The sequence below is a fragment of the Salvia miltiorrhiza genome, chromosome 2, assembly GCF_028751815.1.
Source record: "Salvia miltiorrhiza cultivar Shanhuang (shh) chromosome 2, IMPLAD_Smil_shh, whole genome shotgun sequence".
NCBI classification, from domain to species: Eukaryota; Viridiplantae; Streptophyta; class Magnoliopsida; order Lamiales; family Lamiaceae; genus Salvia; species Salvia miltiorrhiza.
The window spans coordinates 69,674,212-69,689,700 of NC_080388.1; the positions used below are offsets into that span (position 1 = coordinate 69,674,212).

General features: G+C 36.9%; 2 protein-coding genes across 3 annotated transcripts; both read right to left on the minus strand.

The window, feature by feature from the left end:
* On the minus strand, nucleotides 1–5,402 carry LOC131008681 (DNA (cytosine-5)-methyltransferase DRM2). The gene is made up of 11 exons (XM_057935668.1): nucleotides 5,155–5,402; nucleotides 4,897–5,000; nucleotides 4,345–4,383; nucleotides 4,123–4,227; nucleotides 3,885–3,984; nucleotides 3,756–3,802; nucleotides 3,134–3,256; nucleotides 2,155–2,338; nucleotides 1,408–1,502; nucleotides 625–1,329; nucleotides 1–512 (listed from the first exon to the last, which is right to left on the minus strand). Exons 3-11 carry the CDS (start codon nucleotides 4,345–4,347, stop codon nucleotides 72–74), a joined length of 1,803 nt encoding a protein of 600 aa, XP_057791651.1. The 5' UTR covers nucleotides 4,348–4,383; nucleotides 4,897–5,000; nucleotides 5,155–5,402; the 3' UTR covers nucleotides 1–71.
* A 5,230-nt stretch (nucleotides 5,403–10,632) lies between these two features.
* LOC131008702 (shaggy-related protein kinase epsilon) lies at nucleotides 10,633–15,301 on the minus strand. 2 transcript variants are annotated; one of them, XM_057935714.1, is made up of 13 exons: nucleotides 14,828–15,301; nucleotides 14,523–14,687; nucleotides 14,338–14,430; nucleotides 13,483–13,542; nucleotides 13,011–13,283; nucleotides 12,756–12,827; nucleotides 12,626–12,682; nucleotides 11,790–11,930; nucleotides 11,640–11,690; nucleotides 11,433–11,528; nucleotides 11,271–11,354; nucleotides 10,996–11,098; nucleotides 10,633–10,915 (listed from the first exon to the last, which is right to left on the minus strand). In XM_057935714.1, exons 2-13 carry the CDS (start codon nucleotides 14,631–14,633, stop codon nucleotides 10,842–10,844), a joined length of 1,215 nt encoding a protein of 404 aa, XP_057791697.1. In that variant the 5' UTR covers nucleotides 14,634–14,687; nucleotides 14,828–15,301; the 3' UTR covers nucleotides 10,633–10,841. The 2 variants fall into 2 exon arrangements, with proteins under 2 accessions (XP_057791697.1, XP_057791696.1); XM_057935713.1 differs by having other exon boundaries at nucleotides 14,824–15,148.
* Between the last annotated feature and the right edge of the window lie 188 nt (nucleotides 15,302–15,489).

The following is a 15,489-nucleotide window of genomic DNA, read 5'->3' on the forward strand; positions in this document are numbered from 1 at the left end:
TTACAAAATGAATTTCATAAACAAATGAGAATACAGTGTGCAAAAGCATCTGGTTTCAATAAAGTTTACATCTACGCGAACCTATTGTTGCGCATGACCGACTTAACTGAACCTAAGATACGAAAATAATCATAAAACAGCGACGACTCCTTCCCCTCCAGACCATCTCGACTGACTCGATTGCTTCCAGCCAGATTGTTGCAAGGGCTTCCACCAACCACCAGATCGAACCCACCAATGCTCCCAATAATCTGCTCTATTCTGGTGTCGTCGAACTGCTGCACATCGTCGAAATCGATCAGCATCCCTGTCTGGTTGGTCTGCTCCCACCAACTCCTCACTATGTCTCTGTTGACTTTAGATTTCTCAATCGAGACAACGTTCTTCAATTTTATCCCAAGTCGGTGGAGTGCAACCTCTGCTCCACCGATACCAGAGAAGAGGGACAGCACATTGACGCCGTTAGGATATATATCCTTCAAAACAGACAGGTGATAGGCCACAGTGTCGACCTATGTTGAAACCCAAAACAATATACCAAGGATCAAGATGCGGACTTTTCTTATAAGTAAAATGGCATATTATAAAAACTGAAGTAAAAAAACAGAGTTAAAGATTGCTGACCTGAAAAGAGTTTCCAAGAGACTTGTATCTGTCGGTTCTACTTATCCCACCACCCCTCGTGTGGTTCTTTGGGAAGCCCAAAAGCATTTCCACCTCATCAGGTTCTAGGGGGGCAACTTTGTTTCGTCCCACCCACACCAAATTCCACTTTCTGCACTGTTCCATAACATAGCGCTGGACTGACTCTGGTGGGTCAGCCTCACTCTCAACCCTCTCTAGCGCACTGCGGATCCTCTCTGTCAGTTTTGCACTAGCTATAGCAGTCTGGATACAGTTCAGCTTGTCTCGTGGATCCCATCTAGGCCACCACCTTTTTGATAAGGGAAAAGCCTGCTGGATGGTCAGGGGTGGGAGAGGGATGAGGGGAAACCTGTTCTCGATGGGCAGATTGTGGACATAGCCTCTCTTTCTTGCACAGGCTGAGAAGAACTTCGAGTCAACGAATTCTGGCTCGATGTCGTAGAGGAACCGTGAGATGGTGTCCCAGACCCCCTTTGGTGTAAGGGCTACATTCTCATAGTAGAAGTAGGGGGGCGCTCTTGCATCATCTCGCAAGGAACGATGAACACGCTCTAGCTGCATGGAAGGAACACCATATCCAATCATTGGATTAGGCAGGCGAATTGACTCCTCAATGACATTCTTCTTCATCTCTAGAAATTTCCTCTTCTTGCTCTTGCTGCTCCCACTAAGAAGATGCTTTGGCTGTGAGAAATGGTAGAAAGTGGTCAGCAATATTCTCTATAATCTAATAGAAATGAAGATATGGTGTAGAAAGTTGACCTTGAGATCATCATCAGGCAAATAACAGTCTTCCTCTCTAGCCATTTGAGCAGCACATAAGAAATCACTCAACTCACCAATTAAGGCTTTTGGCCCTGAAAAGTAGCAGCAAGTAAATATTATTCTAAGATCTTTCTATGATCAAAGCATGCCTTCGAGAATTTAAGAAAGATTAACGATTACCATGAATATTATTCCTGGACCTACATGGGGAATATTAAACACTAAGAACAAACAGACAGCGTTGCAATACTACGAGGGAACAAACAAAAGCATTCAAGAATATAAGTAAAATCAGGAATGAGAAAAAAGGACAGTGTTCGAAAACAAACACAGCATCTTTCAAACACTCTATGAATCTCATAATCTATCAAAGTTCAAGAGCTGGACAATATCAGGATGAAACCCCCATTTCCTACTTAACCATCAAGACCTATATTGATTGATTATAATCCATGGGCACATATAACATATATCATCCTACATTAAAACACACAAACAATTTCTGACTTCACACGACATTCAAAACTGAACCCAATGCCGGTAACACAATTGTGAGACAAGGTAAAATGTACACGTATAAATCTGCAACAATTACTACCCACAATCAAAGGAAAACTATCCAGAAAACGTAAAGCAAGTTTCAAAAAGGTTATGCAGTAAAAGGAGATAAACACAAAAATGTATTTATATCACAGATTGCGCCCCAAAATAAAGAAACAATAGGAAGCATATTAATGTACACACCACATCTTTCCAGAGCAATTTCAGCCTCTTCCAGAGGGTATCCCATATCTGCTAAGGAGAGCAATTTTTCCTCTCTCTCTGTCAATGATCCAGATGCAGCCAATGACAACAACATCTTGTGCTTTTCTGATCTATAAACACCATTGGCAGCACCATTGGGAGCACCATTGGGCTTCAAGCAGTCCTACATGCCAGGAGTATAAAACGCACTAAAATGGTCACAAATTATAATAACTAAATGTCAATGATTGTAACTGAATGCAGAGTATACATGTCTGCGCATAGAGACCTTAATGACGAAATAACTGTCAAATGAAGCTCTAGATAATAATAAGAGTAAAATCATTTAGAATTCAAGACAATGTGCATGGATTTTCAAGATTTGGAGTAAATAGGACATATATAATCTCCGGTCCCACTGGTTCATATTCTGTCAGATCAGCTGAATTTTCCTAAAACGACTTTCTGTCTTTTTGGCTAGTATCTGTATATTCAACTTGATACCTTTCTTTGTCCCTCAAATATATATAACTTTCTTCTTATAGCAAATGGGAGAAACTGGTAGCAGGTAGCAACAGTGTATTCACAAAGCAGTCACCAAACTAGGATCATTTTCAGAAAGGTAAAAAAAAAAAAAGATGGCCTGGATCCTTTAGTTCTATTATTGTGGTTTGCAATATAATTACATACTGTGCCATAAACTGAAGTCCAGATATCAAATTAATCTTGCAAACTTAGGTGGCTAAACAGTATACACCAATGACAGCATATGGTCTTTGATTTTACACATAAAATTATAATATACCGAAAAGAAACTAAAGCAAGACAAATTCCTGGTCAAACGTAGCCTTGCAAAGGACCTAAATAACAAAGCAATAACAGATGCACTTAAGAGTTGCTCAAAATATCATCTCATGCATACATCTGAAAGCATATGGATAGAATGTGGAGTATGAGAGGACTAGTAAAGCTCACGTACTTCTATTTCATCGTCAGACCAGCTGTCCATATCTGAAAGATCATTTGGAAAGATCTCATTGTAATCAGAAGAGCATGGATCAAAATTTGTACTCAACTGTTGTGGAGGAGAGTCTTCAAGACTCTGCAAAACCAAATAATACATAACCAAGGAATGTTATGGGAACAAAAACAGTGTGCTAGAGAAGGAATTTGAAAAAATTCACAAAATTAAATAATGGCACAACTGACTTCATGGGAACAAAAATGAAGACAAGGACAGGTGAGAGCCAATTTGATTTCATATTGTCAGTCGTTCTATTTACTTCTGAAGTAATGTTACTCACACGATTTTAAAAACATCCAAGTAAAAAGTTGAAGCATTGTATAGGTAACATAAATCATTAACTACAACTAACACCTAAAATATCTGAGGCCACAAGGGAAAAGGCAGTCATTTCTTGTTACAAGGTATATTATGACAAAAACTTTTCAAAACCATAATGGATAAATTAAAGGCACAAGAAATTACATGTCCCCAGTATCCCATGAAAACAGCAAATAATATTTTGAGATAGCATGTCAAGGGATTTGGAACCATTTAAACTCAATGTTAACTTAATAACATAACACACATCACTCACCGAGAATGTTAAGAGCCAGTTCAGTATTGAGTCTGAATCTTCTTCTCCTGCATGATAAACAATTGAAAATCTAAAATAGCCAACATATATCTCAAACAAATCTTAGTTAATATATAAAATAGTCTGTACCATTTTCCTCAATGGCTTTTGAAACCAATTTATCCGAAAAACCCATTCCAACAAAATGATCAAACATCTTGGAACGGGAAGCACTTCTTGAGGAGCAAGCCTTCATACAAAACAAGAAGTTAATTTATCTATCATAGTAACTGAGAAGACATGCGTGCAGCAATCAAGATGATATGCATGCAGCAATCGAGAAGACATAATAACTAAGATTCCTTCATACACAGGAATGCAACTTTACCTCCTCATTGCCAACAATAGTAGTAACGGGGTTCAAATTAATCTCTGACTCGTCATCTGTCGTCCAATCAACATCAGAAACATCTCCTCCAGATACATTTTCATCCTGAATAGGCACTAGGAACATTAGTATCTATTAATGACAACAAAATGAACAATTTGAAATCAGCAAGTTATCCATAGAAAATGTATACAAAAAGTAAGAGAAAGGAGAAAAATGTACCATGCTCCCCAAATTTCGACTGAACAAAAGACCCTCTACCTGTTCAATATAGAATTTAATTGGAGTAAGGCCATTAATTTCAATAAAGCATTGAATCTTATATATTCAAATAACATAGGCATTGTTTTATATGAACCAACACCACAGGACAAAAGCTGCCCCCAATATCACATAAACACACACCAGGAAATTTTCCATTTTGGCCAACAAAACAGCCAAATTGAGATGTATAAACAGCCAATTAACAATTTCTACAAAGCCTAGTTGTCTATCAAAAATAAATTAATAAATAAAAGCAAACAGAAGGAATGCATACACAAACACTAAATCAAAGTTCAGCTGGTTCCAATGAACTCACTAAACCCTAAAAGTCATCCAAACTCAAAGAGAAACCTAGGTCGCAACCCCTTATCAGTGACACCACTGATCAGAAATGAACCCTATTCAACACTCTCATCTTTTGCATGGTCGTAATTCCATTTCCACACTCAATCAAAATGCGCCAAACACAAATACCACAAAAGAAAGAACGGAAAAAGAGTACAAACTTACAAGGAATTCAGACGAGAGCTCTCCGAACCACTTCACTCCCCAAAGCCCAACGCCAATTCTCCACTACCTCTTCTTCAAACAAAATCCGAAAGACAAGAATTTCTCTGGACAGTAATTCAAAACGTAATCAATAAAACAGATTGATACAATTAGGTCAACTGAAAACGAATGCGACGGCTGAAAATCACAATGCCAGTGAACAATTAAACAAGAACAAAAGCCAAAACGAATCGCTCATCGCCTAATTAGAGCACGCACCTGTAAAATCGGGACTGAGAGAGAATCTAACGAAACTGAATTAGAGAATTGAGCGCAGAATTGGGGAGGAATAAAATCAGTAGCGAAATTATGAAACGAAAAAATAGAAGATGAAAGAAAGAGAGATTCCTCCCACCACTTCCTTGTGCGCCTAAGAAAACAGAATAATTGTTTATGTACAAATATTTTGAAACCCACGCGCCAAGGTCAAAAACAATAAAGAATGAATAAATAGATATGAACCAAATAAAATACTTAAGAGCAACTGAAGATTGAGATTTTATATTCGTTTTTAAGATGTCTTTTAATTATTAAGTTGGATAAATGATTATTTTATTTCGAATTTTAGTAACAAAAAATTAAGTAGTTGAATTTTAGAGGTCTCTTTGACTAGCTTGACCACTTTAAAATGTAGGTAAGTGTGGGAAGGGAGAGCAAGTAGCATGAATTCTATACACTCGGGTGTGGGTAAGTTTTTTTTTTCTTGAAACTGATGCAAAATAAAGGTGATTGCTATTTTGTCCTTTATAATTAACTTTGACAGTACATTTACAATTAAAAAAAATATATATTCATGTATTATATCCAACTGAACAGCCTATCAATTATTAAAAAATATCTAGAATTTTACTTAACGATCTCGAATTTGAAATTTCGATCAAATTAAACTATACACATATTAATACAATCTAATTTCAAATAAAATGTAAAAGTCCATGAAGCATTTTGGTAGTATACAATATGCAAAGAATTTGGCAATAGTTTGATCGTGTAAAAGAGGTGTTACCCTTGGTGCTTTATTAGGGCTTTGCTCTTGGAATTTCCAATTATGTTGCAACTTGCAAGTACACAAATTGTGCCGTTGAAATCATCCATTTTTTTTTTGTATTGTCTTTTATTTTATATAGTGAAGTTTATTTCGTGAATATGTGCTTTATATCATAAACCTTAATTAAGGAGCGGCAAGAGCAAGTATAATAATTTCGTTAGGGCAAGTATGTTGCAACTATACAGCAGTTTTAATATTCCCTTCATCCCAGCTTTTTGTATCCACTTTTAGTAGTAAATACTATTAAAAGTGGATACAAAAAGTTGGGACGGATGGAGTAATAAAATGGTGTTCAATCTCCAATATTTTACATTTGTTGTTAGCATCATTTGAATAAACAATATTATTTTATATAAAAAGTTAAAAATAAGAATAAATAAATATGCATCTGCTTTTTTTGTTATAAGACGAAATTTTTATTTTCATTTTTGAAATTTGGGATTCAGGCGTGGGTGAAGAAGATAAATATTGATTTGGGTACATCATATCACATAACTCAAGGATGTCGTTTTGACTTGTATGGAATAATTCTTTAGATTTTATTTTTTTAGGAATTCGGGCATCCACAGCAGATCTCTCAAAAGTAATCATAACTTTAAATTTGAGCTAAAATAATAAAAAGTGAGATAAAATGATCATCTAACAGATCACCCATATTAAGTTTGGGCCCATAAAAAAAATTACACCCCCTCAAATTTAATCCTAAATTTACACCCCCTTAAATCTAATCCTAAATTTATAAAATTGATAATGAAAAATAGGAGAGCTGCTGTGTGCAATTGTAAAATAGGAGTTAAAAATAATTTAGGGAAGACTTTAGGAGTATTTTTATGAATAAAAATTTGAAAGATCTGCTGTGAATGCTGTAACGTTGTTGAACTTAGCAAAGAATTAGGTGGTGTATTTGAAAATAAAAATTGGTGACTAGTAATAGGTTGCAATTACTTTATCATCGGATATATTGTCCAATTTTTAGTATTCATTTGAGAGTGATACGAATTTTAATAAAATAATTGAAGTGGAACAAAGATCGCATCTAATTTTACTAAATAAAAATGGATACTAAAATATGAGAGGATTAGAAAAGAAAAAATAAATACTAGAGAGAGTATTTTATAAGAAAATAATTCTAATTATGGTTATAAAATAGTGTACGGTCTAAACCAATACTTGAGTTTGGCCATAAAATGATCCCACCACTATCATCCACATGCCAAGTGCAAAACAAAGTTTTTTTTTTTTTTATGGGGGAGTGCAAAACAAAGATTGAATATGAATACAGGAAAATAGAAATAAAAATCGACATTGTTATCAATAAAAGCTATAGTACTAGTTAGTGATGTAATCTAATATTGTTAATAATCGATCAAATGTGAACTCCATCAACACATTTTGGTAGGCGTAGGGTCTATAAAAGTTTTGCGCAATAACGTCAAATTGATTAGATGAAAAGTGTTTGCAATGATGGTTTCATTGTGTTTTGTGCCCTTTGTTGATCTGCTCTTCGAGTTTCCATTGATTTTCCAACTTTTCAACAACAGGAAATGTGCGTGGCAATAAAAAAATTCATATAAAAACATGACGTTTACTCCCTCCGCCTGCAAAATAAGTTCCTCGTTGGGAACGGCACGAATTTTAAGAAAAATGGTAAAGTGTATTGATAGTAAAGAAAAATATATTATTTAGTATTGAGAGTAGTGAAAATGTGAAAAAGTATTATAATTAGTATTGAAAGTGGTGAAAAAGTGAAAAGTAAGAATAAATAAAGTATTATTAGTGATGTGGTAGTTGTCCAAAAATGGAAAGAAAGAAAGATGAACTTATTTGGGGGACGTCCCGAAAAGGAAAAAGAGAAACTTATTTCAAGGACGGAGGAAGTATAATTTATGTAATTTACAATATTGATCAAAATTGGATGAACTAGAGCTAAAGTGATGGTTTGAAAAGTATATGTGACTGGCAGTCCAATCCTCTTAAATAATATCGTTGCAATTTTTAAACATGTATGGTTAATTTGCATATATTTTTTCGACAACCACATCAATTTTAATTTAACCGAAAATAATGTAAAAGTCATGTTTCTTGTGCCAAAATTTAAATGCCATATTGTAAAAATAAGTAAAATTTGTTATTATTCTTTGCAATCACTACTTCTTAATTGTATATCATTTAGGGGGTGTATTAGTTCAAGATTTATATAGATTTTAAAAGTCCGTGGATTTTAAAAGTCTATAGAATTCTCACGGATTCTTCATGATTTTGAATGAATTCTTAATTGGATTTTTAATAAATTAGCAAGAATTTGACGTGATATTTTCGTACTTAAAATCCACAAACCCAACGAGCGCGGGGATTGAACGAGCGATAGACAGGCACCCAGCGGCCGCTGGATACCATGGACCCATGGAAGGAGAATTTTGTCTGAAACACTACTGTCTCCTTCGATAATGAACATAATTTGATCGCATACCATGACTTCTTGAACAACCTTAAGAACTTCTTTCTTTACATCACGGCCAGTGTGATAAGCCAAAGTTGCTGTAAGCTTTCCCAATCCATATGATTTTGCATCCAACATTCTACAATTGCTCTTAGCACTAACACCTTCTGAAAGTGGGAGAATATTCCAAAATTCATCTTGGTTACCGTGCAACTTTATTTCATCACTTTCAGTTATATAAATTTCTTGTGCTCCAGGTCCTGGATAGAAGACCTTAACAAGAATCATATATAGACGGTCAGCCACTACATACCAAGAACCCAACGAGCGTTGGGTTCCGGTGAATGCTGGATACCCAGCGCCCGCTAGGGTCCAGCGGCCATCGTTGTAGTTCCTCCATCAACGGCCGCTAGGTGCCAGCCGGCGCTGGCTTCTTCAGCCACGTCCGCTGGTACCCAGCGAGCGCTGGAAATTCTCAAGATTTGAATTTTCGTGGTTCGAGATCGGATTTGTTCATGTATATTTTTTGAATGAAATCCATGGAAATCAGTCCAATGATAAAATTCGTAGATTTTTAAATACACTCAGATTTTTATAGACTCTTAAAAGTCTTGAACGAATACACCCAAACTTTAAAAGACTTTTAAAAGTCTTGAACGAATACACTCAGATTTTCATAGACTTTTAAAAGTCTTGAACAAATACACTCAAACTTTAAAAGTATGCAGAAATCTATAAAAATCTTGAACCAATACACCCTGTAGTTTATTTCCTATGTAAATGTATCATTAAAAATGTTGATCAAGAAGACAGGAATTGACATATGATGATTGTCTAACTGAAAGTGGGCCTTGCATAAATAAAGGATTCCGATCGATGTCAATCAACTGGAAAATCCTGCTCATAGTGGAAATTTAGTCAACATTCGTAATTTAATAATAACTTTTTAAACATATCTTTACGGCTATTCAAATATTTTCAAACCCATTGATTGTACGAGAACAAAACAGAAGAGATGATAACCCTTTTACCTCTTCACCATCCAAACAAGTCGATCAATGGCATTGTCAACCAATTGTTCATTTTATTTTATTTTGGTAAATTAATAATTAAAAACCCAAATCCTAAACCATTGTTTATTTTCTATTTATCCCTCATCACCTTATTCATTTTTGGGTTAATTACGCGAAAAATCATGAATTTTGGTCGGATTTTCAAACTTTTCATGAACTTTTTTTTTTTTATATAAAAAATTCCTTGAATTTAATCGTCTGAACAATTTTTCCATACCTTTTTTGCTCCGTTGAAGCTCCGAGCTGACATGACAATTACGAGTTGATATGGCACCGACGTGGCGCCTACTATGACTGAAAATTGACACATGGAAAAAAAAGAGCAAAAAAAAAAAACAAAAAGAAACAAAATCCCCCATCGTCTCCCCCCTTTCCCCCACCCCCAAACCCTAATTTCCCGTCCTTTAGCCCGCCGCCGCTGAGAGGGCTCTGCGGCTCCCAGATCAAAAATCCCCACCCCCATCGTCTCCCCCCTTTCCCCCACCTCCAAACCCTAATTTCCCCTCCTTCCACCCGCCGCCGCACCAGATCCGCCGCCCCTGCCGCCGACGGTGCTGAGCGGGCTCTGCAAATAAAGGACAAAATCCCCCTCCCGCTCCCAGATCGAAAATCCCCTGCCGCTGAGAGGGCTCTGCAAATAGAGGACAAAAATCGAACGTTGAGTCATGGGCTGTTGCTATTACCGGCGATGATTTCCAGAATGAATTGACAGTGAATTTGACGAAGTTCCCTTGGATCTCCATCCCTCGCCCGATATCCCCCCCCCCCTCCCCCTGCTGTTGGCGGCCGCCGCGGTGGCTCGCGGCAACTCCGCGCCTTCGCCGCGGTGGCTCGCGGCTGCTGCTGGAATTTAAGGTAAAACGTCGTTTTATCTCCCATTTAAACGACATCGTTTTGGTTCCCGTCCGACAGTGCCATGCCAAATTTCCGGTCACTGAAAAATGCCATGCCAGCACTCAATTTGGGAATTTTTGAAAATCATGAAAAAATTGTTCAGACGATTAAATTCAGGGAAAGTTTGGAAATCCAACCAAAGTTCATGATTTTTAGCGTAATTAACCTTCATTTTTCTTATCTCACTCACTCGTCCCTCATCTTGGCCAGATCATCACATGCCACTCTCAATTAATTCAAAATGAAATAAATCGACAGTCTTCAAATTAAAAAGAATTGCAGAATCCCATAAGATGATAAGAACCGGAAAAACTGGAACTGAATCTCCAAATTTGAACAAAATAAGGCCTAATAGATAAAGAGACAATCAAGGTCAGATGTTAGATAGCTAGGGAGTGAGCATACACAATACACAAATTGGTCTTTCAACATATCCAGAAACCTTAGGAAGCTACAGAGGGAACTGCTTCCTAGCATGCTCCGGTATCAACTTCGACAGCAACTCCAACGACGCTCCCTTTAACTCTGAAAATGCACCGAGTCGAATCAGCATAACAGAGCTCAAGATGAATCAAGTGAAAGTGCAATACACAAGAGAGCAGGACCTGGAGGTTTAAAGTTGAAAAGTGGAGGCAATGGACGGCCATTAGGAAGCCGGGCATTAGGATCGCGGAGTTCATCGAAGAATGGGTGTATGCAAGCTTCCACCTTGAAAAAGTACAAAGATATCAGTACAAGCCAATCAGAAATTATTGACATGTGGCTAAGACAAGTACAGTTCACTTAAAAGTCACCCCAGTTGGCTTTGAGCACAGAATAACGACAAAAATGAGACCACGAAGACAGAGATGATGATGCATCAAAAGAATAGAATACTCACAGCAGAGTATCTTAAGTTTGGAGAGTATTGAAGCAGCCTAGATACAAGATCCACAGCTTCAGGGGGAGTCCTTTTGTGAAAAATCTGCAAGGAAAAAATATAATCAGCATACAAAGAGTTAAAGCATTGCAAGCATAGTGATCAACAGATACATATTCCAACCTTGTGCCATGGATGGGCCTTAATTTGAGGAAACTTGAACTCCGTGTAATTTGGGTTCATGCATTTTATTTCCTCACGAGTTGGTGTTCCAAGAACCTAGATGTACCAATACATGTACCAAAATAGTTTGAACATAGTTATTCAGAAATCAGAGGAAAGCAAAAGGAAGTACCAAGATGTTCTTCTAAAGTAATTTGCCATGCTTACCTTGATAATTTCCACTAGCTGGTCAACTCCACTCTCACCAGGAAATAGAGGCTACCAAACCAATAAAAAGGACAGAAAGAGAAGATATAAAACATTGATATTTGATATGGTGTATGTTTAAGAACATAAATGGTTTAGCTTGTTAAGAACCTGGCCGAGAAGAAGTTCAGCAAGGACACACCCAACAGACCAGATGTCAATTGCACTGGTGTATTCCGTTGCCCCGAATATCAGTTCAGGCGCACGATAGTACCGGGAACAAATATATGATATATTTGGTTCACCTTTCACCTGTTACATGTGATGGAATACTTTAAGCTTCTATTTGGTGGATAAGAATACTCCCACTTTAAGGAAACAGGAAAAGCATCAAGATTCTTTAAGGAAACAGGAAAAGCATCAAGATTCATCATGAACAGGAAATTTTTAGGTTCAGTGCTGACAACATTTGGAAACATTAGACAAGAAACAGCACAACAGTTACATTTTATGCCAAAGTTCCACAGAACTTGTGAAATACATAGTATTAATCATCACTCCCTCCATCCCCCAAAAGGGTGATGTGGTTTGGAGGGCACAAGTTTTAATAAAATATTGAGAGATGGGTTTTGAGTGGATAAAGGGTCCTACAAAGGGTATTGTATTAGGGTCCCACAAAGGGTTTTGAGTATTTTAAGTGTTGGGTTTTTGGTAAATATTGTGTGTGAATGAGGTTGAAAATATAAGGGTATGTGTACCAAATTGAAAAGACCACACTTATTGTGGATGGATCAAAATGCAAAACGATCACACTTTTCGTTGACGGAGGGAGCAAGTATTATTCAATTTTAATTTGGAGGAAGATCCTTCTCATTTCCAATAAAATAAAAGCAAGCAAAATTTGTAGTCTGATGTAATTTCATCAACTCAGAGCTGAGGAGGGTGAAGGTCAATATTGAAACATCAGTTGCAATAGCAAAATTACAAGGATTGAATAAAGTTAATACCAAAACTTTTGCACTTCCAAAATCACAGAGTTTGAGCTGATGTGTATGGGGATTGACCTGTAGCAATAGATTGAATTAGTCAAATGACAGTATCTGAATTTTCTTAACTACTTGTGCAATAATTACATACCAAAAGGTTTTGAGGTTTGATGTCTCTGTGGCAGACTCCTATGCCATGAATATATGCCAACGCTCTAAAAATCTGATGTACCAGAATTCATATGACACTGTGAGACTGCAGTTAATGTTTCACTATATTTAATACTTTCAAATAAAAAGTTTATGTGGCATTCAAACTACTATAAAAAGTTCAAATATAAATAGCGATGCCTTATATTTTGATGATTCTATCAAGGCAGGCACACATAATCGAAAGTTAGCTAACCTGATATGTATAAAGCTTGACGTATATCATAGGCATTCGCTGGTTTGCTTTGCTATAGTGTCTAGTCACACGGTAGACTGTCTCGGGCACGTATTCAAGAACTAAATTAAGGTAGAGTTCATCTTTGTCGGTGGTCGAGAAGAAGCAGTGCTTAAGAGATACAACATTTGGGTGATCCAGGAGGCGCATCGTTTGCAATTCACGGTTTTTATATCTCTTATCCTGCAGAACTTTCTTGATTGCAACAGTTTCACCTGTTTCAAGACATTTGGCCTGCAATGTAACAAGCATAGCTCTTAACATCTCCTGTATAAAAATCAAACCAACACCAGTGTATGTATACATTGAACAAATTTATAAATCTATGACCCTTTCTTGTTCCAAAAGGGATCAAACTGAATCCAGTCAACATCACTAACTGGGAATTTCAAAATCATATGTTGCAAGAACACATAAAAGAATAACATTGTACCTGGAAGACAATTCCAAAAGAACCCTGCCCTACAATGCGCTCAGCCATGTAACTTATAGTCTGATAAAAAAGGAAATAGAAATAACACACAGGTCAGGCATCGATCATGATCTTCATAACACACACTTGCATGCACACACTTCACAAGAAAATAAGGACAACAACAAATGAAAGGCTAATATTCAACCACACTCTTCATTCATAATAAAACAAGAGAAGATAGCTAGTTGTTAGAGTAAGGTAACTGATATTTGTTTTATTTGAGAAGCGAGGAAGCAAATGTATTAAGTGCAAGAGTGTTTCCCAACTTATTTTATATAAACAGATCCACAAGCCTCACTTTCATAGATTTCTCAGTAAATAAGAAATCTAGAAGCTAAACCACCTGACTGTAGAATAACTTTCAAGGATCATAATTTGTAATGCACTCCATATCACATGACAAATGAATTATAAACTTGTATAGTTGTACAAAAACATAAAAGTGCAATCTAATACAATGTAGGAAGGTAACAGAAGATCCTGCATATAGCAAGAAACTTTCTTCTGCTGCTTCTTTTTTATCTTTAATTTTTTTCGCCCCATTTTCTATTGCTCCAAATTGGAATCTTAAGTCAAGTTCGAACTAGACCCCCTGAATTATTAAGCTCGTGATAGTTCTTTGAAATTTTTTTCAAGTAGACGGCAACAATTACAACAAAACCAGCAGAACAACTAATCCTAGAGAGATAACAGCTATTTCTACTTACCTCAATTCTCAAATTATCAGTCACTGAAGAGCTTAGTGATACAAAGTAACTTACACTTCCTAAACCTAAACACTAACTTCAAACCAAAACAATTCCATCGTAATACCTGCTTAGGCTGACCATTTTTACCACCGATAGTCGTCACAATTATGTGCCCTGTCTCAGTTCCATTTCCATCTACTACAGCGGCTTCCATTTCCTGCAATCAAAACCAAAAAATCAATCAGTACAAAACACCAGCACCTAGACTAGGCATCCAACATACGCACTACACAATTCCATTAAACCCACCTTTTCAACCTTCACATCCTTGATCTTCATCTCATTGATTTCCTCTGGAAGCTTATCCACAAGCATTGCATCGCATTTCGGCTTATCAGCCGCTACACCACCCGAAGCCATACCTCTAAACGCAAAACGTAGATAAACTTACAAATTGAGATGCAGCTTCAAACCCTAACAATAACCACATGAAAAATCAGAGACAGCAGGCACTGGAAGTATACTTTTCCTTGAAAAAAATAAAAATAAAAAGAATGACCGAAAGCAGCAAAATAGCAGCATTCGTGAAGTAACTAAAATGAAACCATACCTACATCTACTGATCAGTCATATCTTCCACCTCACCAAGCTCGGGATCAACACAGAGCCCGCATTCAAGCAATCAAACGATTGCGCCAAAGAGATTTAGGGAAATAGTAAGAAATACAAACAGAAGAGTGAAGGGAGGGGGTCGGGGTGGGCGAGCTTACAGAGAGCTTTCGTTTTCCACAAAAGCTTTGACTGGGGTAGAAACACACACACACACTGTCTCTCTCTCTAGATTCTCTGTGGTTGTTTGATGTGGGATGCTCCTCTGTGTATATCATGTGAAGTAACATTGGCTTGGACGGACCTCAAAGGATCTCATCAACTGCAGTTCATAAAGAGTTTAGGAACCCGGAAAGCTGAAATAGATGACACGTGTCTGCTGACGGTTGGGGGTGAGCCAACGGGCTGCGTTGACTCGATTGGAAATGTGATGGGCCCTGATTTGAATTCGGATTTGGATTTAAAGGTTGCATTTAATTTGGACGAAATTTGCTAAATACTTTACCTCCATTTTATCAATTTCCCTATCTATCGTGTATTCATATATAAATACTAAAAGTAAACAATACTCCCTCCGTCCCACGAAGCATGACACAGTTTTCTTTTTGGTCTGTCCCATGAAGCATGACACGTTTCTAAAAATGGCAAAAAATTTACCCTTTATTCA

Bases quoted from the DNA above. Each gene is read 5' to 3' on its own strand.
- LOC131008702 (XM_057935714.1), bottom strand. From the start codon at position 14,633: ATGGCTTCGGGTGGTGTAGCGGCTGATAAGCCGAAATGCGATGCAATG. The intron at 11,931-12,625 runs GTATTAACTTTA...CACATGTAACAG, and splicing joins TTGGAAGTGCAAAAGTTTTG to GTGAAAGGTGAACCAAATAT. The intron at 11,099-11,270 runs GTGAGTATTCTA...TACTTTTTCAAG, and splicing joins CAAACTTAAGATACTCTGCT to GTGGAAGCTTGCATACACCC.
- LOC131008681 (XM_057935668.1), bottom strand. The intron at 3,985-4,122 runs GTAAAGTTGCAT...TTTTGTATGAAG, and splicing joins CTATTGTTGGCAATGAGGAG to GCTTGCTCCTCAAGAAGTGC. The intron at 513-624 runs GTCAGCAATCTT...GTTTCAACATAG, and splicing joins CTCTTGGAAACTCTTTTCAG to GTCGACACTGTGGCCTATCA.